The sequence below is a fragment of the Triticum aestivum genome, chromosome 6B (genome assembly GCF_018294505.1).
Source record: "Triticum aestivum cultivar Chinese Spring chromosome 6B, IWGSC CS RefSeq v2.1, whole genome shotgun sequence".
In the NCBI taxonomy this organism is placed as follows: domain Eukaryota; kingdom Viridiplantae; phylum Streptophyta; class Magnoliopsida; order Poales; family Poaceae; genus Triticum; species Triticum aestivum.
Window position 1 is genome coordinate 702,132,651 of NC_057810.1, and position 25,559 is coordinate 702,158,209.

Below are 25,559 nucleotides of genomic sequence, written 5' to 3' on the forward strand. Positions count from 1 at the left end.
TGATTCCTATTACAAGAACATGATCTCATACATCACAATATATCATTCATCATTCATCACAACTTCTGGCCATATCACATCACATGACAATTGCTGCAAAAACAAGTTAGACGTCCTCTAATTGTTGTTGCATCTTTTACGTGGCTGCAATTGGGTTCTAGCAAGAACGTTTTCTTACCTACGAATAACCACAACGTGATTTTGTCAACTTCTATTTACCCTTCATAAGGACCCTTTTCATCTAATCCGCTCCAACTAAAGTAGGAGAGACAGACACCCGCTAGCCACCTTATGCAACTAGTGCATGTCAGTCGGTGGAACCTGTCTCACGTAAGCGTACGTGTAAGGTCGGTCCAGGCCGCTTCATCCCACAATACCGCTAAAGCAAGAAAAGACTAGTAGCGGCAAGCAAGTTGACAAGCTCTACGCCCACAACAAAATTGTGTTCTACTCGTGCAATAGAGAACTACGCATAGACCTAGCTCATGATGCCACTATTGGGGAACGTTGCAGAAAATTAAAATTTTTCCTACGGTTTCACCAAGATCCATCTATGAGTTCATCTAAGCAACGAGTCATGGGAGAGAGATTGCATCTACATACCAATTGTAGATCGCGTGCGGAAGCATTCAAGGGAACGGTGATGATGGAGTCGTACTCGCCGTGATTCAAATCACCGATGACCAAGTGCCGAACGGACAGCACCTCCACGTTCAACACACGTACGGAGCGGATGACGTCTCCTCCTTCTTGATCCAGCAAGGGGGAAGGAGAGGTTGATGATGATCCAGCAGCACGACGGTGTGGTGGTGGATGCAGCAGAATTCCGGCAGGGCTTCGCCAAGCTGCTGCGGGAGGAGGACGAGGTGTAGCAGGGGAGGGAGGCGCCAAGACACAAGGGTGCGGCTGCCCCCTCCCCTGCCCTCCTTTATATAGGCCCCCAGGGGGGGCGCTGGCCCTGGAAGATCGAATCTCCCAAGGGGGCGGCGGCCAGGGGGTGGAGTGCCCCCCAAGGCAAGTGGGGCGCCCCCCCCCCACCTAGGGTTTCCAACCCTAGGCGCAGGGGGGCCCAAGGGGGGGCGCACCAGACCACTAGGGGCTGGTTCCCCTCCCACTTCAGCCCACGGGGCCCTCCGGGATAGGTGGCCCCACCCGGTGGACCCCCGGGACCCTTCCGGTGGTCCCCGTACAATACCGGGTGACCCCGAAACTTTCCCAATGGCCGAAACAGCACTTCCTATATAGTTTTCTTGACCTCCGGACCATTCCGGAACTCCTCATGACGTCCGGGATCTCATCCGGGACTCCTAACAACATTCGGTTTGCTGCATACTCATATTCATACAACCCTAGCGTCACCGAACCTTAAGTGTGTAGACCCTACGGGTTCGGGAGACATGTAGACATGACCGAGACGGCTCTCCGGTCAATAACCAACAGCGGGATCTGGATACCCATGTTGGCTCCCACATACTCCTCGATGATCTCATCGGATGAACCACGATGTTGAGGATTCAAGCAATCCCGTATACTATTCCCTTTGTCAGACGGTATGTTACTTGCCCGAGACTCGATCGTCGGTATCCCAATACCTCGTTCAGTCTCATTACCGGCAAGTCACTTTACTCGTACCGTAATGCATGATCCCGTGACCAGACATTTGGTCACTTTGAGCTCATTATGATGATGCACTACCGAGTGGGCCCAGTGATACCTCTCCGTAATACGGAGTGACAAATCCCAGTCTCGATCCGTGTCAACCCAACAGACACTTTCAGAGATACCTGTAGTGCACCTTTATAGTCACCCAGTTACGTTGTGATGTTTGGTACACCCAAAGCACTCCTACGGTATCCGGGAGTTACACGATCTCATGGTCTAAGGAAGAGATACTTGACATTGGAAAAGCTCTAGCAAAACGAACTACACGATCTTGTGCTATGCTTAGGATTGGGTCTTGTCCATCACATCATTCTCCTAATGATGTGATCCCGTTATCAACGACATCTAATGTCCATAGTCAGGAAACCATGACTATATGTTGATCAACGAGCTAGTCAACTAGAGGCTTACTAGGGACATATTATGGTCTATGTATTCACACGTGTATTACAATTTCCGGATAATACAATTATAGCATGAATAAAGACAATTATCATGAACAAGGAAATATAATAATAATCCTTTTATTATTGCCTCTAGGGCATATTTCCAACACTTTGCACATAGGTGGCTGGCGGGTGTCAGTTTCTCCAACTTTAGTTGAACCGAGTGTGGCTACGCCCAGTCCTTGAGAAGGTTAAAACAGCACTAACTTGACGAACTATTGTTGTGGTTTTGATGCGTAGGTAAGAACGGTTCTTGCTCAACCCATAGCAGCCACGTAAAACTTGCAACAACAAAGTAGAGGACGTCTAACTTGTTTTTGCAGGGCATGTTGTGATGTGATATGGTCAAGACGTGATGCTATATTTTATTGTATGAGATGATCATGTTTTGTAACCGAGTTATCAGCAACTGGCATGAGCCATATGGTTGTTGCTTTATTGTATGCAATGCAATCGCCCTGTATTTGCTTTACTTTATCACTAAGCGGTAGCGATAGTCGTAGAAGCAATAGGTGGCGAAACGACAACGATGCTACGATGGAGATCAAGGTGTCGCGCCGGTGACGATGGTGATCATGACGGTGCTTCGGAGATGGAGATCACAAGCACAAGATGATGATGGACATATCATATCACTTATATTGATTGCATGTGATGTTTATCCTTTTATGCATCTTATTTTGCTTTGATTGACGGTAGCATTATAAGATGATCTCTCACTAAATTTCAAGGTATAAGTGTTCTCCCTGAGTATGCACCGTTGTGAAAGTTCTTCGTGCTGAGACACCACGTGATGATCGGGTGTGATAGGCTCTACGATCAAATACAACGGGTGCTTAACAGTTGCACATGCGGAATACTCAGGTTAAACTTGACGAGCCTAGCATATACAAATATGGCCTCAGAACACTGAGACCGAAAGGTCGAGCGTGAACCATATAGTAGATATGATCAACATAGTGATGTTCACCATTAAAAACTACTCCATCTCACGTGATGATCGGACATGGTTTAGTTGATTTGGATCACGTGGTCACTTAGATGATTAGAAGGATGTCTATCTAAGTGGGAGTTCTTAGTAATATGATTAATTGAACTCAAATTTATCATGAACTTAGTACCTGATAGTATTTTGCTTGTCTATGTTTGTTGTAGATAGATGGCTCGTGCTGTTGTTCCGTTGAATTTTAATGCGTTCCTTGAGAAAGCTAAGTTGAAAGATGATGGTAGCAATTACACGGACTGGGTCCGTAACTTGAGGATTATCCTCATTGCTGCACAGAAGAATTACGTCCTGGAAGCACCGCTGGGTGCCAGGCCTGCTGTAGATGTAGCTGACGACGTTAAGAACGTCTGGCAAGCAAAGCTGATGACTACTCGATAGTTCAGTGTGCCATGCTTTACGGCTTAGAACCGGGACTTCAAACTGAAGAAAATATGCCCTAGAGGCAATAATAACGTTATTATTTATTTCATTATTTCATGATAAATGTTTATTATTCATGCTAGAATTGTATTAACCGGAAACTTAGTACATGTGTGAATACATAGGCAAACAAAGTGTCACTAGTATGCCTCTACTTAACTAGCTCGTTGAATCAAAGATGGTTAAGTTTCCTAGCCATAGACATGAGTTGTTATTTGATTAACTGGATCACATCATTAGAGAATGATGTGATTGACTTGACCCATTCCATTAGCTTAGCACTTGATTGTTTAGTATGTTGCCATTGCTTGCAAGGCTTATAGTGATGTGCATTACCGAGAGGGCCCGGAGATACCTCTCCGACAATCGGAGTGACAAATACTAATCTCAAAATACGCCAACTCAACAAGTACCTTTGGAGACACCTATAGAGCACTTTTATAATCACCCAGTTACGTTGTGATGTTTGGTAGCACACAAAGTGTTCCTCCGGTATTCGAGAGTTCCATAATCTCATAGTAATAGGAACATGTATAAGTCATGAAGAAAGCAATAGCAACATACTAAACGATCAAGTGCTAAGCTAACGGAATGGGTCAGGTCAATCACATCATTCTCTAATGATGTGATCCCGTTAATCAAATGACAACTCATGTCTATGGCTAGGAAACTTAACCATCTTTGATTCAACGAGCTAGTTAAGTAGAGGCATACTAGTGACACTTTGTTTGTCTATGTATTCACACATGTACTAAATTTCTGGTTAATACAATTATACCATGAAGAATAAACATTTATCATGAAATAAGGAAATAAATAATAACTTTATTATTGCCTCTAGGGCATATTTCCTTCAGTCCCGCACTTGCACTAGAGTCAATAATCTAGTTCACATCACCATGTGATTTAACACTAATATTCACATCTGCATGTGATTAACACCCATAGTTCACATCGTCATGTGACCAACACCCAAAGGGTTTACTAGAGTCAATAATCTAGTTCACATCGATATGTGATTAACACCCAAAGAGTACTAAGGTGTGATCATGTTTTGCTCGTGAGAGAAGTTTAGTCAACGGGTCTGTCACATTCAGAGCCGTATGTATTTTGCAAATTATTCTATGTCTGCAATGCTCTGCACGGAGCTACTCTAGCTAATTGCTCCCACTTTCAATATTTATCCAGATTGAGACTTAGAGTCATCTGGATTGGTGTAAAAGCTTGCACCAATGTAACTCTTTACGACGAACTCTTTTATCACCTCCATAATCGAGAAACATATCCTTATTCCACTAAGGATAATTTTGACCAATGACCAGTGATCTACTCCTAGATCACTATTGTACTCCCTTGCCAAACTCAGGGCAGGGTATACAATAGGTCTGGTTCATAGCATGGCATACTTCATAGAACCTATGACTGAGGCATAGGGAATGACTTTCATTCTCTTTCTATTTTCTGCCGTGGTCGGGATTTTAGTATTACTCAATTTCACACCTTTGCAACATAGGCAAGAACTCTTTCTTTGACTGTTCCATTTTTAACTACTTCAAAATCTTGTCAAGGTATGTACTAATGGAAAATCTGATCAAGCGTCTTGATCTATCTCAATAGATCTATGATGTAGCTTACCGATTTACCACTATCGTTTTGGGGTTATGCATTAGAGACAGCTGCATTCACTTTAAATAGGGCACCATCAAAATCCGTTGAGACGACGCCTTATGAACTATGGTTTGGCAAGAAACCAAAGTTGTCGTTTCTTAAAGTTTGGGGTTGCGATGCTTATGTGAAAAAGTTTCAACCTGATAAGCTCGAACCCAAATCGAAGAAGTGCGTCTTCATAGAATAACCAAAGGAAACTGTTGGGTACACCTTCTATCACAGATCCGAAGGCAAGATATTCGTTGCTAAGATGGATCCTTTCTGGAGAGGGAGTTTCTCTCGAAAGAAGTAAGTGGGAGGAAAGTAGAGCTTGATAAGGTAATTGTACCTTCTCCCAAATTGGAAACTAGTTCATCACAGAAATCAGTTCCAGTGATTCCTACACCAATTAGTGAGGAAGCTAATGATGATGAAGTTAATATTTCATCACCATTTTCCTTTCGGAGTACTGGAGAGTTAGGGGAATTCGCTGGGGAGTATATGGGACTTATTGGGCAATACGGGAATAGAGGAGAGTGGCCAAAAGGAAGGAGGCTCCCCCCCTCTGGTCCGAATTGGACAAGGGGTGCAGCCCCCTTTTCCTTCTCCCTCTCCCCCTCTTTCCTTCTCTCCTACTCCAACAAGGAAAATTAGTTCCAGTGATTCCTACACCAATCCGTTGAACGTCATGGAGCATATGAGATGTTCCAGGAGTTGAAGTTAATATTTCAAGCAAATGCCCGGATTGAGACATATGAAGTCTCCAATAAGTTCTATAGCTGCAAGATGGAAGAGAATAGTTCTGTCAGTGAACATATACTCAAAATGTCTGGGTATAATAATCACTTGATTCAACTGGGAGTTAATCTTCCTGATGATAGTGTCATTGATAGAATTCTTCAATCACTGCCACCAAGCTACAAGAGCTTCGTGATGAACTATAATATGCAAGGGATGAACAAGACTATTCCTGACCTCTTCGCAATGCTAAAAGTTGCGGAGGTAGAAATCAAAAAGGAGCATCAAGTGTTGATGGTCAACAAGACCACCAGTTTCAAGAAAAAGGGTAAAGGGAAGAAGAAGGGGAACTTCAAAAAGAACGGCAAACAAGTTGTTGCTCAAGAGAAGAAACCCAAGTCTGGACCTAAGCCTGAGATTGAATGATTCTACTGCAAGCAGACTGGTCACTGGAAGCGGAACTGCCCCAAGTATTTGGCAGATAAGAAGGATGGCAAGGTGAACAAAGATATATGTGATATACATGTTATTGATGTGTACCTTACTAATGCTCGCAGTAGCACTTGGGTATTTGATACTGGTTCTGTTGCTAATATTTGCAACTCGAAACAGGGACTACAGATTAAGCAAAGATAGGCTAAGGACGAGGTGACGATGCGCGTGGGAAATGGTTCCAAAGTCGATGTGATCGCGGTCGGCACGCTACCTCTACATCTACCTACGGGGTTAGTTTTAGACCTGAATAATTGTTATTTGGTGTCAGCGTTAAGCATGAACATTATATTTGAATCTTGTTTGATGCGAGACGGTTATTCATTTAAATCAGAGAATAATGGTTGTTCTATTTATATGAGTAATATCTTTTATGGTCATGCACCCTTGAAGAGTGGTCTATTTTTATTGAATCTCGATAGTAGTTATACACATATTCATAATGTTGAAGCCAAAAGATGCAGAGTTGATAATGATAGTGCAACTTATTTGTGACACTGCCGTTTGCGTCATATTGGTGTAAAGCGCATGAAGAAACTCCATACTGATGGACTTCTGGAATCACTTGATTATGAATCACTTGGTACTTGTGAACCATGCCTCATGGGCAAGATGAGTAAAATGCCGTTCTCCGGAACTATGGAGCAAGCAACGGATTTGTTGGAAATCATACATACTGATGTATGTGGACCAATGAATATCGAGGCTCGTGGCGGGTATCATTATTTTCTCACCTTCACAGATGATTTAAGCAGATATGGGTATATCTACTTAATGAAACATAAGTCTGAAACATTTGAAAAGTTCAAAGAATTTCAGAGTGAAGTGGAAAATCATCGTAATAAGAAAATAAAGTTTCTACGATTTGATCGTGGAGGAGAATATTTGAGTTACGAGTTTGGTTTACATTTGAAACAATGCGGAATAGTTTCGCAACTCACGCCACCCGGAACACCACAACGTAATGGTGTGTCCGAACGTCGTAATCATACTTTACTAGATATGGTGCGATATATGATGTCTCTTACTGATTTATCGCTATCGTTTTGGGGTTATGCTTTAGAGATGGACGCATTCATGTTAAATAGGGCACCATCAAAATCCATTGAGACAACGCCTTATAAACTGTGGTTTGGCAAGAAACCAAAGTTGTCGTTTCTTAAAGTTTGGGGCTGCGGTGCACTTATGTGAAGAAACTTCAACCAGATAAGCTTGAACACAACTCGGAGAAATGTGTCTTCATAGGATACCCAAAGGAGACTATTTGGGTACACCTTCTATCACAGATCTGAAGGCAAGACTTTTGTTGCTAAATTCGGATCCTTTCTAGGGAAGGAGTTTCTCTCGAAAGAAGTGAGTGGGAGGAAAGTAAAACTTGATGAGGTAACTGTACCTACTCCCTTATTGGAAAGTAGTTCATCACAGAAATCGGTTCCTGTGACGACTACATCAATTAGTGAGGAAGCCAATGATATTGATCATGAAACTTCAGATCAAGTTACTACCGAACCTCGTAGGTCAACCAGAGTAAGATCAGCACCAGAGTGGTACGGTAATCCTATTCTGGAGGTCATGTTACTTGACCATGGCGAACCTACGAACTATGAGGAAGCGATGATGAGCCCAGATTCCGAAAAATGGCTTGAGGCCATGAAATCCGAGATGGGATCCATGTATGAGAACAAAGTATGGACTTTGGTTGACTTGCCCGATGATCGGCAAGCCATCGAGAATAAATGGATCTTCAAGAAGAAGACTAACGCTAATGGTAATGTGACTGTCTACAAAGCTCGACTTGTTGCAAAAGGTTTTCGACAAGTTCAAGGGGTTGACTACGATGAGACTTTCTCACCCGTAGCAATGCTTAAGTATGTCCGAATCATGTTAGAAATTGCCGCATTTTATGATTATGAAATATGGAAAATGGATGTCAAAACTGCATTCCTGAATGGATTTCTAGAAGAAGAGTTTATATGATGCAACCAGAAGGTTTTGTCGATCCAAAAGGTGCTAACAAAGTGTGCAAGCTCCAGCGATCTATTTATGGACTGGTGCAAGCCTCTCGGGGTTGGAATAAACGCTTTGATAGTGTGATCAAAGCATATGGTTTTATACAGATTTTTGGAGAAGCATGTATTTACAAGAAAGTGAGTGGGAGCTCTGTAGCATTTCTGATATTATATGTAGACAACATATTGTTGATTGGAAATGATATAGAATTTTTGGATAGCATAAAAGGATACTTGAATAAAAGTTTTTCAATGAAAGACCTCAATGAAGCTGCTTATATATTAGGCATCAAGATCTATAGAGATAGATCAAGACGCTTAATTAGACTTTCACAAAGCACATACCTTGATAAAGTTTTGAAAAAGTTCAAAATGGATCAAGCAAAGAAAGGGTTCTTGCCTTTGTTACAAGGTGTGAAGTTGAGTCAGACTCAATGCCCGACCATAGCAGAAGATAAAGAGAAAATGAAAGATGTTCCCTATGCTTCAGCCATAGGCTCTATCATGTATGCAATGCTGTGTACCAGACCTGGTGTATGCTTAGCAATAAGTTTAGCAGGGAGGTACCAAAGTAATCCAGGAGTGGAACACTGGACAGTGGTCAAGAATATCCCGAAATACCTGAAAAGCACTAAGGATATGTTTCTCGTTTATGGAGGTGACAAAGAGCTGTAAATGGTTACGTCGATGCAAGCTTTGACACTGATCCGGACGATTCTAAATTGCAAAGCGGATGCGTGTTTATATTGAACGGTGGAGCTGTCAGTTGGTGCAGTTCTAAACAAAGCGTCGTGGCGGGATCTACATGTGAAGCGGAGTACATAGCTGCTTCAGAAGCAACAAATGAAGGAGTCTGGATGAAGGAGTTCATATCCGATCTAGGTGTCATACCTAATGCATCGGGACCAATGAAAATCTTCTGTGACAATACTGGTGCAATTGCCTTGGCAAAGGAATCCAGATTTCACAATAGGACCAAGAACATCAAGAGACGCTTCAATTTCATCCGGGACCAAGTCCAGGTGGGAGACATAGAGATTTGCAAGATACATATGGATCTGAATGTTGCAGACCCGTTGACTAAGCCTCTTCCACGAGCAAAACATGATCAGCACCAAGGCTCCATGGGTGTTAGAATCATTAATGTGTAATCTAGATTATTGACTCTAGTGCAAGTGGGAGACTGAAGGAAATATGCCCTAGAGGCAATAATAAAGTTATTATTTATTTCCTTATATCATGATAAATGTTTATTATTCATGCTAGAATTGTATTAACCGGAAACATAATACATGTGTGAATACATAGACAAACATAGTGTCACTAGTATGCCTCTACTTGACTAGCTCGTTGATCAAAGATGGTTGTGTTTCCTAACCATAGACATGGGTTGTCATTTGATTAACGGGATCACATCATTAGGAGAATGATATGATTGACTTGACCCATTCCGTTAGCTTAGCACTTGATCATTTAGTATGTTGCTATTGCTTTCTTCATGACTTATACATGTTCCTACAACTATGTGATTATGCAACTCCCGTTTGCCGGAGGAACACTTTGTGTGCTACCAAACGTCACAACATAACTGGGTGATTATAAAGGAGTTCTACATGTGTCTTCGAAGGTACAAGTTGAGTTGGCGTATTTTGAGATTAGGATTTGTCACTTCGATTGTCGGAGAGGTATCTCTGGGCCCTCTCGGTTATGCACATCACTATAAGCCTTGCAAGCAATGTAGCTAATGAGTTAGTTACGGGATGATGCATTACGTAATGAGTAAAGAGACTTGCCGGTAACGAGATTGAACTAGGTATTAAGATACCGACGATCGAATCTCGGGCAAGTAACATACCGATAACAAAGGGAACAACGTATGTTGTTATGCGGTTTGACCGATAAAGATCTTCGTAGAATATGTGGGAGCCAATATGAGCATCCAGGTTCCGCTATTGGTTATTGACCGGAGACGTTTCTCGGTCATGTCTACATAGTTCTCGAACCCCTAGGGTCCGCACGCTTAAAGTTCGATGACGGTTATATTATGAGTTTATATGTTTTGATGTACCAAAGATAGTTCGGAGTCCCGGATGTGATCACGGACATGACGAGGAGTCTCAAAATGGTCGAGACATGAAGATTGATATATTGGACGACTATATTCGAACACCGAAATGATTTTGGGAGTTATCGGATGTATACCGGAGTACCGGGGGGTTACCGAACCCCCCCCCCCCCGGGGGGGGGGGTTAATGGGCCTCATGGGCCCAACGTGAAGAAGAGGAGGGGCGGCCAGGGCAGGCCGCACACCCCCTCCCCCTCTAGTGTGAATATGACAAGGAGGGGCGGCGGCGACCCCCTTTCCTTCCTCTCCTCTCTCCCCTTCCTTCCCCCTCTCCTACTTGGACAAGGAAAGGAGGGAGTCCTACTCCCGGACGGAGTAGGACTCCTCCCTGGCGTGCCTCCTCCTGGCCGGTCGCCCCCTCCCCTTGCTCCTTTATATATGGGGGCAGGGGGGCACCTCTAGACACAACAATTGATCCTTGAGATCTATTAGCCGTGTGCGGTGCCCTCCTCCACCATATTCCACCTCGATAATATCGTTGCAGTGCTTAGGTGAAGCCCTGCGTCGGTAGAACATCATCATCGTCACCACGCCGTCGTGCTGACGGAACTCTCCCTCGAAGCTCGGCTGGATCGGAGTTCCAGGGACGTCATCGAGTTGAACGTGTGCTGAACTCGGAGGTGTCGTGCGTTCGGTACTTGGATCGGTCGGATTCGAGAGGTCCGGCTCTTGATGCTCTTACCGTCATTATAATTTTTTGCTTTGAGCCGGTTATATCAGCCCAGTTTCTTAATGAAAAATGCAGGACATCACAAAAATTAACAGCAGAAAATGAGGATCCCCGTCCGTACGTACATGCTCCATTCCCTCACGCGATTTCTTCGTGCTGGACCTCTCACTCCCGCCCGCACGTGACACCCAGTCCGTGAAAAACGGAAAACAAAAACCAGTAGTCGTATGCCACTTGCGTCGCCCGGGCCGTGCCGTTCCGGACCCTAACCACCACTCCAAACAGAAACGGCGCGCGGGGCCCGCGCCCCCGTCTCCACCCCAACCACCCGAACGAACCAACGGGACGACGACGGCTCGCGCGTGCGCCTCAGGCGCGTCGGGCGGGATCGATCGCCACCGTCCGCAGGACGCCGATCGACGGCCCAGGTCTTCGCGCGAGCTGTTTCTGGGCTGGGCCGTGTAAACGCCCGGCGCAGCGTTTTGGGTGGCCCCACCCCCTCCGCCCGCCCCGGGCCATCGCAGCCCTGTCCCCTCCCCCCTGCGCTCGCCGCTCCCTGTGGTTGCTTGTGTGACATTCGCTACACCGATATTGTGGGAAGTGGGTGCTGCTTAAAAGCATTCTCTTAAGCTGAAACGCAAAAAAAAAAAAAGCAATCTCTTAAGCATTTTTATTATTTTTCGCAAAATAGCATTCTCTTAAGCTTTTTTTTTGAAATAGCATTCTCTTAAGCTAAAAACACTTCGTCAAATGAATTGTTCTCTGCAAAAAGATAAGTAAATAATCTTGGGTTGTACTCCCTCCATCCCAAGTTAGTGTCGCTGACTCACAACAACTTTGCAGTAAAGTTATATTAAATCAGCGAAACTTATTCTAGGATGGAGTGAGTAGATTCGAACGTCTCATTACTTCATTAGAGTAAGGCTAGAAAAATCATCTGAAACTAGCAAAAAATACGCAAAAGGTGGGAGAACATAACATAATGGTGCGTGCTAAACTAATCTTACTCATGTTTGTAGTGCTTATTTTGTAACAACTCCATTTGTTTAGAGATGTGACAATATTGCTCCTCTTCTCTTCGAATCTTTGTTTCACCCACCGATTAAAATCGCTGGAGAAGGAACTTGCGTGTGGAAAATTTCCCGGGATGGCTAAGGAAGGAACGGCGCACGATCTCCCACGATTTCTTGGACCATGCAAATCACACGGCAGTTTTCAATCAGCGTTTCGCCCGTGATTTAGAATCATGGTTCTACCATTAGGATTTGGAATACGCGCGCCCGCAAATTTGTTAGCACTCCTCATCTGTTCATCTGAATTTATTGACATATGCTTGGTCAGACATGGATTTGTGGAGAAAGGAGCGGTTAGACAACAATCAACATAGGAGGGCCAGGCATGGCTTCCACCATTATTGATCTTGTCGAAGATGTTGAGCATGAGGGACATTGATGTGTTTTGGCAGGTACGTGGGAAGCCTCTCGTCGTCATCATCATCTCCATGATGAAGAACAACGCAAAAAATTGGTTTGTTGCAAGGGATAAGCAGAAGAATGCAATTAATTATGTCAGAACAATAGCTTCCACAATTACTGATCTTATCTCATCGGAGTTGTCAAACAGGAGGAACATTGACGTTTCTGCCAGTTTTCACCACGATGCCTCTCACCGTCATCATCATCTCCAAGATCAAGAACTCCGTCAAAATTTGGTTGGTTGTGAGGGGTAAGCATATGAATGCGATTTTATCTGAGGATTAGCTTCCACATTAGTGATCTTATCTCATAGGAGTTGTCGAATAGGGGACCATTGACATTTCTGGCAGCTGACACCGCAATGCCTCCCATCGTCATCATCATCATCTCCAATAGGTCCTTCACGAGTGGTAATCAACTGCATAAACCCTTGTGATCATTTCGCGAACTTTGTGTAACTCTTCTACTTCTAGTAAAAATTCTGGTGTCCTTACCCGATAATAAGCACTAGCAGGTTGGTGAAGCATAATCCTCGCGTGAGGGAATGCTATACGCTTGGTGGGTTCTCCTCCAAGCAGAATGAAGGATGCCATGGAGGCGGCTATTCCGAGGCATATTAGGGGCAATTATGTTCGAAGAGTAACTTCCTTATAACTTCCTCATGGTCTCTGAGACAAGGAAAATCTTTTGTCTGCACTAGAAGAAAACTACACTATTCCACTATAACCGGTAAGCATGTTCGAGACTGGGTACGTAAACTCTAGCGCCAACAAAATCCATGCTCCAACATTGCAAAAGTAATAACTCCTAGCCAGCCACAATGTCGAAAGCAAAAAGTAACAACGTTGTTCTAGATTGGCGTGTTACTACTCCAGCTGTCAACACGATGCCCCTCGTCATCATCATCATCTCCGAGATAGATCAAGCGAATGACGCTAGAAATTGGCCGATCGCAGGACGCGGGCATTTGAGCGCAATTATGTGATTACCTAGCTAGCGGGCCCTTTGCATTGTTTTTGCAATACTTTTCTTAGTTAACAACACGAGGAAAATCTTTCGTCTATGTTTAAAGATACCATATGAGTCTACCACTCCCGTGGACGGTTTTAGTTTTAGTAACAGGTAAAAGAATAAATACTCCCGCCGTATGAAAATACTTGTCATCAAAATGGATAAAAAAGATGTATCTAAAACTAAAATACGTTTAGATACATCTCCTTTTTTTTTGATGATAAGTATTTCCGGACGAATGAAGTCCATACCCAAGCATTTCATAAGCAACAACCCCTAGAGGGCTGCTAGGGCCACGCAATTCCCCGGAGATATCCCACTTCCACAATAGGCCAGGCACGGAGGATCCATGCCTCTTCCGTCTAGATACCTCTTTTGCACAGGCACCCCATCTCACCAGGCAACCATTTGCACACATATTTTTGGTAGCGACCTTCTCACACGTACGTACGTCAAAAGGCTGTATGTATACGTACGCCACCACCGGCATCAATTGCACCAGGGAAAATACGTACACAGCTGCCTGCCTTACGCGCACATTTAAAGGCCCACCTGCGTTACAGCTAGCCCTCCCTTACGTGCACGAAAGAATTAACCAAAGCTGAACAGAAAAACTGAAGCCCCTCCTCCGCTCACGAGGACACGCACGCAGCGGGGCGTGGCCACAGGGGTGGCCACAGCGGGGCGGGCCGCAGGGGATCCCAGGACACGCGGGGCATGGTCACTGTGAAAGCTCACCACACCGCGCCCGCGCCCTTTCGCGGATCCCCTTGGCGAAACAGCGGACACGGCACGGGTCCAGCGGCTCGCCCCGCCCCATCATTTGCTCGAGCTGGGCTGGCTGGGTTTGGTGTTCGGTGTTCGGCGCGGCGCACCGGGGGCGCCATAGTAATCCGAGCCTAATCGAGTGCTCCAATCCCCACGCCTCCGAGCCTGCCGCCTCGGCTCCGGGTCTAGTCGGACGGATTCGCCCCGCGGCCCCTGTGTTTCCACGCGTATTACCAGCACGGGCCTAGGGGGGCTTTTGTGTGTGTGTGTGTTGTAAGCGAGGTCTTTCAATATACTCTGATTAGTCTTTTATTTTTATTTTTGCGCCCGCGGGTAACATCGCAATGCCTCGACGTAAATGCGAATATTTCACATATAAATAGGCAGCAATAGATCAATATATTTCTTTTGATACACTGGCGCGCGGCGTCGGTAAACGCTCCCACGTCAGGCTCAATGTTGTCGTGACCCGAGGCGGTGGAGTGCACACCCGACTAATGATCCGATCAAACAACCCTAAGATAACATACTAACAATGCTTCGACGTAAATGCGAATATTTTGCATATAAATATGCAACACCATATCAAAATATTTCTTTTGACACTAGCACATAGTGCCGGTGAACGCTCCTACGCCAACCTTGATGTTGTCGTGACCTGGGGGCGATGAAGTGCACATCCGATTCATTATCCGGTCAAACAACGTTAAGGCAACGTCGCATGCCTCGAAGTAAATGCGAATATCTCACGTATAAATAAGCATGAACATATCATAATATTTCTTTTGATACACCGGGGCGCAGTGCCGGCAAGCGCCCCACGTCTCCTACGTCAGACTCGATGTGTCGTGAGCTAGGACGGTGGAGTGCACATTGAACCCATGATCCGATCAGAAGCCCGAAGGTAACATCGCATGCCTCGACGTAAATGCGAATATCTCGCATATAAATAAGCAGCCACATAAAAAAAAATCTACGATGCACCGGAGCGCTCGCGACGGTAAATGCTCCTAGGTCTCCTATGCCAGCCTCGATTTCATCTCGACCCGAGACGATGGGGTGCACATCCGGCTCATGATCCGGCCAGACAGCCCGGAGGTGACGCTGCATGCCTCGATGCAAACGTGGATATTTCACGTATAGATAAGCAACCACATATCAAATATATTTCCTAGGATGCCCTAGCCTCACATCAAAAAATTTATCGAGATGCACCGGTGCGCGACGCCGGCAAGCGCTCCCGCGTCTCTCCCGCCTCAGTCTCGATGTCATCGTCGACTAAATGCGAATATCACACATATAAATAAGCAACCATATATCAAGATATTTCTTGGGATCCATAGGACAGAAATAGTCTTGAGGTTGTTTGCCACATTCTTCTACCAACAACCATTTTTGTCATAATATCCTACCCCAGTGTTGTAGCACTGGCAGCAAGCCAGGCTAGGATGCCCCTCTACGAAAATAGCAGGTTCCCGGGGCGCGGTTCTGCAAAAAGCACTGCGGCGCCCGCCTGTCATCCGAACCTTCCTGAACCCGGCGCACGATTCCGAGCCGCGGATCAAACCCCACCCCACCCCCACCCCCACACCCTCTCCTCCCTCCCCCCTCCCTCGCTCCCTGTCTCCCTCCCCTGTCCCATCTACTCTACTCCTCCCCTCTCTTCCTCCGAGGCGGTGGTGCTACCCGAGGAGCCCAGCCACCCGCCCCGCTCGCCCGCCCGCTCGCCAGCACCCGGCGCGCGCGCCCGCCGCCCGCCCGCCCGAATTCGGCGCGCCTCCCCCCGCCAGCGCGCCGCCGCCGATCGAGCATTCCCGGCGCTCCCTCCCGGCGGCCGCCCCGTCGCCCGATTCCCGCGGGATTTCCGGGGCCCCGGGCCGCGGGACCGCCCCCAGCCGGTAATGTGGCCTCTGATCCCTTCCTCCCCCGCGAATTCGCGCCCGATTCGGCCGCCTCCCCGACTGATTTCCGCTCTTCTCGTGGCTGCAGAATGGCGCAGAGCAATTGGGAAGCGGACAAGATGTGAGCGAGCTGCTGCCTGCCTCCCTCGCCCCCTCGATGTGTTGTTTGGGGATGGGGTGGGTTTTTCGCTGCTCTGTTTTTTGGCTAATTTTTTTCCGCTGCTGGTGGTGGTGGTGCAGGCTCGATGTGTATATCTACGACTACTTGCTCAAGCGGAACCTGCAGACGACCGCCAAGGCGTTCATGGCGGAGGGGAAGGTCGCGGCTGACCCAGTTGGTGAGCATCCATCCCCAGCTGCCGCTTAGCTGTCTGAGTCCCTGTGCTGTTTCTCCGGGGTTAGGTTGGTTCGTGAACAGTGTGTCTGTCTGTAGGTGGGGACGGGGGACGGGAATTCGGAATGTGGAGTGGTTTGCCACTTTCCCAGTGCTCTCAGCTTAGGTTGCTCTGGGAATTCGAGTGTGATGGTGGGTTCGTGCTAGCTAAGTAGTAGGGCTGGGGATTCGTCATCTTGATTGACCCAGCAGGCAGTTTTGTGCTAAATCAGGGCAGGAAGTTCAAGGCCTTGCAGAGTTTTGGGGGGGAATTTGGCACGGTTGCTGGGTACACGGGGTGGGATTTTGAGAGTTTGGGCTGAACGAGGTGGAATATTTTCAAATTTCAAGAGAGGTTTGAGATCTTTGAGGTCACGCTGGGCGCATGGCTTTCGGGGGAGTCATTCCCTGAGCTGTGCAAAATAGTGTTCAGTAACTGTCATAATCGCGAGGACGGCGGTAATTGTGGTGCATTCGTGCTCCGGATGTTGTTTGCATGCTTTTACTCATCTTACTTGATCAAGGCTACAATTTATTATACCTGCACTCAGTGGCTTAACTAACTCGTATTGATCTGGTTTGTTGGGAGTATTTCAGTTGGCTGTTAGCGTCTTTTGTTGGGAGTACATGAATGTATTGTATGGATGTGCTGTGCTGTGCTGTGCTGTGCATGCATGCAAAGCAGAGCTGAATGGATCTTTTGTGGTCTTGTTCATACAGCAAATGTGAATTATCTTCGGATAGCATTACCATACAGTAATGAGTTTCTTGATGGTGATTCGGATGAATTCGCTGTTATTTCAAAAAAAAAGGAGATCCATGGGCACTAGCACCCCGGGCATATTTTTATAGAATAAGCCCACCCGAGTGAGGCGTCAGAAATTCGTTCCCGACGGGATTCAAACTCTGGGCGCAGGGTGCACCACTGTGACCCTTGGCACTAGGCTACTGCCTAGTTCTCAATTCGCTGTTATTTCCCATAGTGATGATTTCGATCATGTCAATGTGTTCTGTTTTGCTTAAATTGGGTTGAAGATTCAGATAGATTTACTATGTCTAGTAGGGTTAATTATACATGTGAGTTCTTCAGATTAGATTATATAGATGAGTTGATGATGCACCTTCTCACAAGCTGTTGAGAGTTGTCACATGTCAGTCATGCTTCTACTGAACGCTACTAAAGAAGTAAACAACCTATAAATAGAAATTAAGAATGTACAGTTTGACCTGTTAGTTTCTCAAGTAATAGTTCAATGTATCCTAAAGGAGCCGATCTACCACATGGCTAGTGGCACATGTTCACATCTGGAAAGAGAACTAGAGTGGACAACAGCACCACACATGCAAGGTAAAATTAGTAACATGAGCAAACTGGACAGGCGCACAATGCCATACATGGGAATTGAACTCATATCCTTAGGAAATGGTGTGAAACAGAATATTGCCATTTTAGTCATATCCTTGGGAAATGGTGTGAAACAGAAACAGTTGCTGTTTTAGTACCTTGTATGCCGTTTTAGTACCTTCCAACACCTTATGCATGTAGTATTTAATATTTATTCATTTTATTAATTATAATGTTGTTGTTGTTGTTGTTGTTGTTATTATTATTATTATTATTATTATTATTATTATTATTATATAGATGTATAGGAGACTCATCCAAATACCACTGTTGTTAATTTTGACTTGTCATGCAGCAATTGATGCTCCTGGGGGCTTTCTCTTTGAGTGGTGGTCTGTCTTTTGGGATATATTTATTGCAAGGACAAATGAGAAACATTCGGAGGTTGCAGCAGCTTACCTAGAGGTAGATTGGGAATTGCCAATTTGCGTAGTCACTCACCATGCATGAGTTCATATTTTGATAGGACACTCTTACGCCATCTATATTTCTTTGAATACAGGCACAACAAATAAAAGCGAGAGAGCACCAGCAGCAGATGCAGATGCAACAATTGCAACTCATCCAACAAAGACATGCTCAAATGCAGCGAACTAATTCAGGCCACCCTTCGCTTAACGGTCCAATAAATGGCCTAAACTCCGATGCCATTCTGGGGCCATCGACAGCTAGTGTTTTAGCTGCTAAGATGTACGAAGAGCGCTTGAAGCACCCTCATCCAATGGACTCCGAAGGATCGCAGCTTATCGATGCTAGTAGGATGGCTCTTCTTAAGTCGGCTGCAACAAACCATACAGGGTGATCCTCCAGATCCCAGCCCAATTTTTTCATAGATTTTTCAAAAAGAGAAGACATATTATGTATTCGTGTTATTGTTGTTCTCACTAAAACATTGTTTTTCCGGAAGCAGGCAATTAGTTCCTGGAAATCCTGGAAATGTATCTACTACGCTGCAACAGATTCAGGCTCGGAATCAACAAACAATTGTGGGTTACAGCACCCCTTCTTGTTTTATTTCAGTTCACAGTTTCTTCCATTAGTCACTGAAATGAACACTCTGATTTCTAACAGGACATTAAGAGTGAGGGCAACATGGGTGTAGCCCAAAGATCTATGCCCATGGATCCATCTTCCTTATACGGACAGGGAATAATTCAGCAAAAACCTGGATTAGGTGGTGCAGGTAGCTTTCCTTGATTTCCTTTTTGGAGTCAGCAATTGGCAAGAAATGCATTGCTGTGTCGAACTTGCTGTCCTTCCTGTCTTTTTGTCATAGAATTGCGGGAACCAAATTTCTAGATGAAAGCTTATGCAATTTTTATGCTTCAAAATGCATTTTTACCATCTCTTATTTCTATCATGATAAACACCATTTTGAATGATAGGTAACCTATTACGCTTATTGTATGATGGCGTAGATGGACTTCCAATAACCCTCTTAATTTAACTTTCCTTTTATCTTTGTTTAGCTTATGAGTAAATTTGTGCAATATCTTTATAACGTTAGAGGCTAATGAATATGGAAGCCATACTAAATTTGTTTTTCTGAGGTTTTTTAGTCGGTGGGACCATCTCCTGGATATAACGTGATACATTACTTAGCAAATGTTCTCAAGATGAAAATTATCGTTCTCTTGTTTTGTTCATTCTGCTTTTGTGATGAGGTGTCTTTTCCTGTCAACAGGACTGAACCAAGGAGTGAGTGGTCTACCCTTGAAGGGCTGGCCATTAACTGTAAGTTCTCCAAATATTTATTGCCTCCCATAATCCCATATGCTATGTTTGTTCTTGAATCTAATTACCATCTTACAGGGAATAGACCAACTTCGGCCAAATATAGGTGCCCAAATGCAGAAGCCATTTTTTTCAACACAGTCACAGTTCCAACTTATGTCACCACAACAGCAACAGCAACTCTTAGCACAGGCTCAAGTACAAGGGAACCTTAACAACTCAACTAATTATGGGGATATGGACCCCCGCAGATTTACGACACTGACCAGGGGTGGCATGAATGGTAAAGACGGACAACCTGCTGGGACTGATGGCTGCATTAGTTCCCCAATGCAATCAAGTTCACCAAAAATTAGAGCAGACCAAGAATATCTCATGAAGGTTTGTCTATTCTGGAAGTTTCTATTCCTTACATGGAGTTTGGTCTTAAGAGGTTATTTTATTTAGTTCTATATACTGCTGGAATCTAACTATGGCGGAAAGTTATCCAGATGCAGCAAACATCTTCTCAGCAATCACAGGAACATCTTCAGCAGCAGCAACAGCAGCAGCAGAACCAGCAACAGCAGCAGCTAAATCAGCAGCAAATGCAACAGGTATTGACATCATGCCCAACCCCTGGAATTTATCTTCTATACTTGAAAGTTAATTCATTTGCAAATTTACTCTTAGAGAGTTAAAATTCTACCCTTTGGATTTATCTTCTTTTCTTGGAAATTATTTCATGCGCAAATTTATTCATACATAGTAAAATAATTTGCCTTTCTAGAAAAACTAGGCCTGAGGCCTCTACTATTGCACTTCTGTCACAACTTGCAGACGTATTATGATTTCTGTTTTAGAACTAATGCACACAATAGGAGCAAATGTTCCTGCAAAATAAGTTGTTAAAATGTTAATCATAAAAGCCAGGAAAAGACACTTGGCACAGTATTGTTTTTCTTTGTTGGTTTCCTTGGGAACAGTTCTCTTGGAAACGATGCCTGGAGGGAGTACGATCACGAAAAATCTGTATGGAGATGACTATGGAATTTGTCGACTTAGTTATTCCATTGATACAAATCTAAGTAAACTCCATGGCATTAAAGGTTTAAAATTTCACGTTTGCCTCCGCTCCCCCTACCCCCACCCCCACCTCATCCCCCGTCCTCCTCTTTTGGGCGCACATGTGTGGGGTGATTTCCTGACAAGTTATTGACCTTCGATTTTGTTTCTTTATGAGCAATGTGCCCGTGCGTTGCAACGCATCCAAAGTAGAATAATACATGTCCACAAACTTGAAAGGAAAACACTCTAGTTCTGGTATTACGTTTCACTCAAAATATATTCCTCGGGCTGTTCTGATGAGGTGAGGGAGGGATGTGGTTGGTTTCATGAACTAAGGGGTTTTCTGCAAATTGGAGCAGAGAAGTGGGATATTGTTGCAAAAATGCCACAACTTACCTCACAGTCGTTAGATGCAGATCTGATGGTCAGAAATGACGGTTGGCAGACACACCATCATCACCAACTGAGTCTTTTATAGGAGTAGAGAGTAGAGATTTTGTCATACTATTTTGAACTAACTGGCGGCTACTGCAATTAACATCCCAAGTATCCATAACATTTCACATGCTCAACATGTTGTTAACCTCAAATGTATTTTCCTTGTATTATTTGTTTCAGCTATTTGAACTAATTAATGCTGACTAGTGGACTGATTTTCCATAAAAAGATATCTGAATGCATGATTAACTTTAAATTTGCTTCTTTGTGATGTAGTCACGGTTATTTTATATTATATCTGCTTGGTGTTATGTAACTATGTTTAATTGTATATCTCCAGAACAACAGAAAAAGAAAGCAAGCTACATCGTCAGGCCCAGCAAATAGTACAGGAACAGGAAATACGGTGGGCCCTTCAGCCAACTCTCCACCGTCAACTCCATCCACACATACACCTGAAGGACTTGCAGTAGCTGGCAATATGCGCCATGTTCCAAAAAATCTAATGATGTATGGTGCGGATGGAACTGGGCTCGCATCCTCTTCAAATCAAATGGTAGCTCATTTACCTTTTCTCATCTAATATGTTGTGCTGGATGTGTCTTACAGTTACAGCCATTCTACGCCAGTTAGATATGTAAGGTTATTGTTTTATGTAACAGGATGATCTTGAAGCTTTTGGTGATGTTGGCTCATTGGATGACAATGTTGAATCTTTCTTGTCCAATGATGAGGGAGATGCAAGGGATATTTTTGCTGCACTTAAAAGCCCAACAGAGCCTAATCCACCTGCTTCAAAAGGTAGCATTTATGATGTTTTTAGTATTTGCAAACATCACATATATAACATACCCTTTTTTGTTTAGGTTTTACATTCAGCGAGGTTAACTGTTGGCGAACAAGCAACAGCAAGATAGTCTGCTGCAATTTTTCTTCTGACGGCAAGATCTTGGCAAGTGCTGGACATGAAAAAAAGGTATGAGTAACTGCCATGCTATAAATGAGCCTTTTTCTATGAAGAGTGGAACCTGCTTGCCTTTGGTGTTTATGGGTGTGCTTCCTTACTTGATTTTTGTTCTCTCAGGCTGTACTTTGGAATATGGAGACTTTCCAGACACAGTATTTACCAGAAGAGCATAGTCTCATTATCACTGACGTCCGTTTCAGACCTAACTCTACACAGCTGGCAACTTCATCTTTTGACAGAACAGTTAAACTATGGAACATTGCAGATGTAAGTTACGCTTATCAGTTTATGTATGTGCCAGCAAAAAATATCTGTTAGAACAAGATTAAGTTTTCTGGAAATTCATAAATGTTGGTTCGAATTTTGTGAATCAAACTCAAAAGTTGTTCTAATTTTTTTGTATGAACGGGACCCAACCATACTGGTATCTATTCAATGCAGCTAGCCTAGTGGCAAGACCCCCCACACACAACCAGTAGATACCGTGTTCGACTCTCATGCAAGGCATGTTCTATTTTCACGCTTTTAAGCTGTGATACCAACATTTCAGTGTTTTTTTTAGAAAACAAGGCAAGGCAGATACGGTCATGGGATTCCTGACCAAGCGATACAACAAACAAGCAACGGCACCAAGCTGCTCATCTCTTTGGCGTAGTTTGTGCTTTTCCTTTTTCGCAACCATTCAAGAAAACAGAAGAAGTTTGTCCAGTTTAAATTTTTACTACCAAAATCCGTTTTCCAGTGAGTTTCACCAAATGTTGCCCAATATTGCACTCCATGGTATGCTGACAAACTATTGCTCAGGGGTGCTATTTTGCTATGCCTCACTGCCTTGTATAGCAACATAAGCCACTATATGCTCAAGCACACTGTGTCTAAGTACTGATCTGTGCTTACTACTACTAGAGTACGGGAAACGGTGGAGGAAGTTATTTCAGTTATCCATATAATTCGTTACTCAGATTATAATACGAGACATGACCATTGTGAAAATAAATTAGAGCATAATACAAATGTACTATCGGAGGTGAATGCATCCACTATATGGCGATTGTTTAAGTGTGCCACCATCAGACCCCTGAATTTTGAACTAGCTGTATGTATATATGTTTGCATTTTGTATATTGCCTGAAACTTGAATTTCTTGTTTGGCAGCCTGCATTCTCGCAGCATACATTCACTGGGCATAATTATAGTGTTACATCACTAGATTTTCATCCAAAGAAGACGGAACTTTTGTGCTCTTGTGATGGCAATGGTGAAATCCGATACTGGAACGTGACTCAGCATTCCTGTATTCGTGTCATAAAGGTTGGTACTCTTCTTTAGGGCCCCTGAAAATCTTCTTAATAACTTATATAATGAACAAAAAATATGTGATTGAATAATCTGTCTTTTTGTAAGTCTGACTACATTTTTTTGTACAGGGTGGTACTGCTCAAATTCGTTTCCAACCTAGCACCGGACAGTTTCTTGCAGCTGCTAGTGAAAGTATTGTCTCCATATTTGATGTTGAAACACATACCAAAAAGTACACCCTGCAGGTCTGTTTTTCAACACAAACGCATCGATGTTGCACTGTTTCATTTCTTTCATGAGAAGTTTATCTGCAATGTTTTCTGTTATTGCCTCCGCAAATGCACATTCCAAATCCCTCGTCATTGGGAGTTTTTTTTTAATGTGGCTGTGCTTGTAATCAATCAGATTGTACCAAGAAATGATGAAACTTAAGCGTTGATTATAATCTCAGGGCCATAACACAGACGTGCAGTCAGTGTGCTGGGACAACACTGGGGAGTACCTTGCGTCTGTCAGCCAGGATCTAGTTAAGGTGTGGTCAGTATCATCAGGAGAGTGCATTCATGAGGTCAGCTCAAATGGAAATAAGTTCCATTCTTGTGTGTTCCACCCAAGTTATACCAATCTCTTGGTGATTGGAGGCTACCAGGTAGTACTTGCTCTTCAATTGAGTTTTAAATTTTAATATTCTGCATTAGGATTATGTCCAATTGTTTTGTGAAGTGTGCACCCTTGTACTCCGTCCGTCCCAAAATTCTTGTCTTAGATTTGTCTAGATACGGATGTATCAAGTCACGTCTAGACAAATCTAAGACAAGAATTTTGGGACGGACGGAGTATTATTTTTGCCAATGAACATCTTTAGTCATTTTTGTTCATCTCGTCTGACAAGGAATTACTTTAATTATAACATAAGATTGCTAGTAATTTCCTACTCCCTTTGTAAACTATTGCTCCCTCCGTCCGAAAATACTTGTCCTAGAAATGGTTGTATCTAGACTTATTTTAGTTATAGATACATCAATTTTATCTATTTCTAGGACAAGTATTTTCGGACGGAGGGAGTAGTTTACAGAGGGAGTATTTAGCCATATGCTACTCAAACTCTGATGTGACTGTTTTGTGCTTTATACTCACTAAAAATTTATCGTGGGCATTTTTGTCGGTGCAGTCCTTGGAGCTATGGAACATGGTAAAGAACCAAAGCATGACGGTGCCGGCTCACGATGGTCTGATTGCGTCGTTGGCACAATCACCGGTAACCGGTATGGTGGCTTCTGCGAGCCACGACAACTCCGTCAAGTTGTGGAAGTAACAATAATAATAATAAAGCCGATGCGCCTAGATAGTTTTTTCTTCTTCTCCAGATAAATTGATATTCCATCAGTCGAGGCATAGAATGAGTTGTTGTCGATTGTGTTGTACCTCCATCAAGGCGAATAAGGAAAGAGTAGCTTGGCTGGTTGCCCGCCGCGGCCGAGCTGTTTAGGGCTGGTTGCGGCGAGCCTGCGGAAGGAACTGTATATGTATCTTGATTGGTGGTGTGTGTGTAGCGCAAAGACAGGAAAGAAGAAATGTAACATTCCAGTGCTTAACTGGAAGAACTCGTTGCAATTAGCCTCTGTCGGTTGGTTGTGAAATCGTGGGTCTTGCGAGCGACAGAATATGGTAAGTTAGTTCTGAGTTGTTACTGCTGCTGTTCGTGTTTGATCTTCTGCTTGAAATTCGTTCGCTGCTGCTAGCAACTATTGGTATGCAATGCTCCAGTTTGTCAGGTTTTGAAGTGTGCAATCCGTCAGGTTTTGAGATGTCAAGCTGATAATTTAATCACTATCTTAGTGTTCTTATGTTACAGCTTCAGAAGGAATTATTTATAAGTTTTTTTTCCAGAGGGAGTCGTCCTTTTTTTTCTTCTTTTTGCAGTGC

At 44.0% G+C, this 25,559-nt stretch overlaps 1 protein-coding gene across 1 annotated transcript; it reads left to right on the top strand.

Moving 5' to 3' along the window:
* Positions 1-16,107: 16,107 nt before the first annotated feature.
* On the top strand, positions 16,108-25,273 carry LOC123139622 (transcriptional corepressor LEUNIG_HOMOLOG). Its single transcript, XM_044559371.1, has 18 exons — positions 16,108-16,367; positions 16,459-16,491; positions 16,611-16,708; positions 18,444-18,553; positions 18,651-18,946; positions 19,059-19,134; positions 19,220-19,331; positions 19,833-19,882; positions 19,961-20,263; positions 20,374-20,478; positions 21,708-21,923; positions 22,030-22,168; positions 22,234-22,343; positions 22,452-22,601; positions 23,490-23,645; positions 23,762-23,878; positions 24,085-24,282; positions 24,805-25,273. The coding sequence occupies exons 2-18, from the start codon at positions 16,460-16,462 to the stop codon at positions 24,946-24,948; spliced, it is 2,412 nt and encodes an 803-aa protein (XP_044415306.1). The 5' UTR covers positions 16,108-16,367; position 16,459; the 3' UTR covers positions 24,949-25,273.
* The last annotated feature ends 286 nt before the right edge of the window (positions 25,274-25,559 follow it).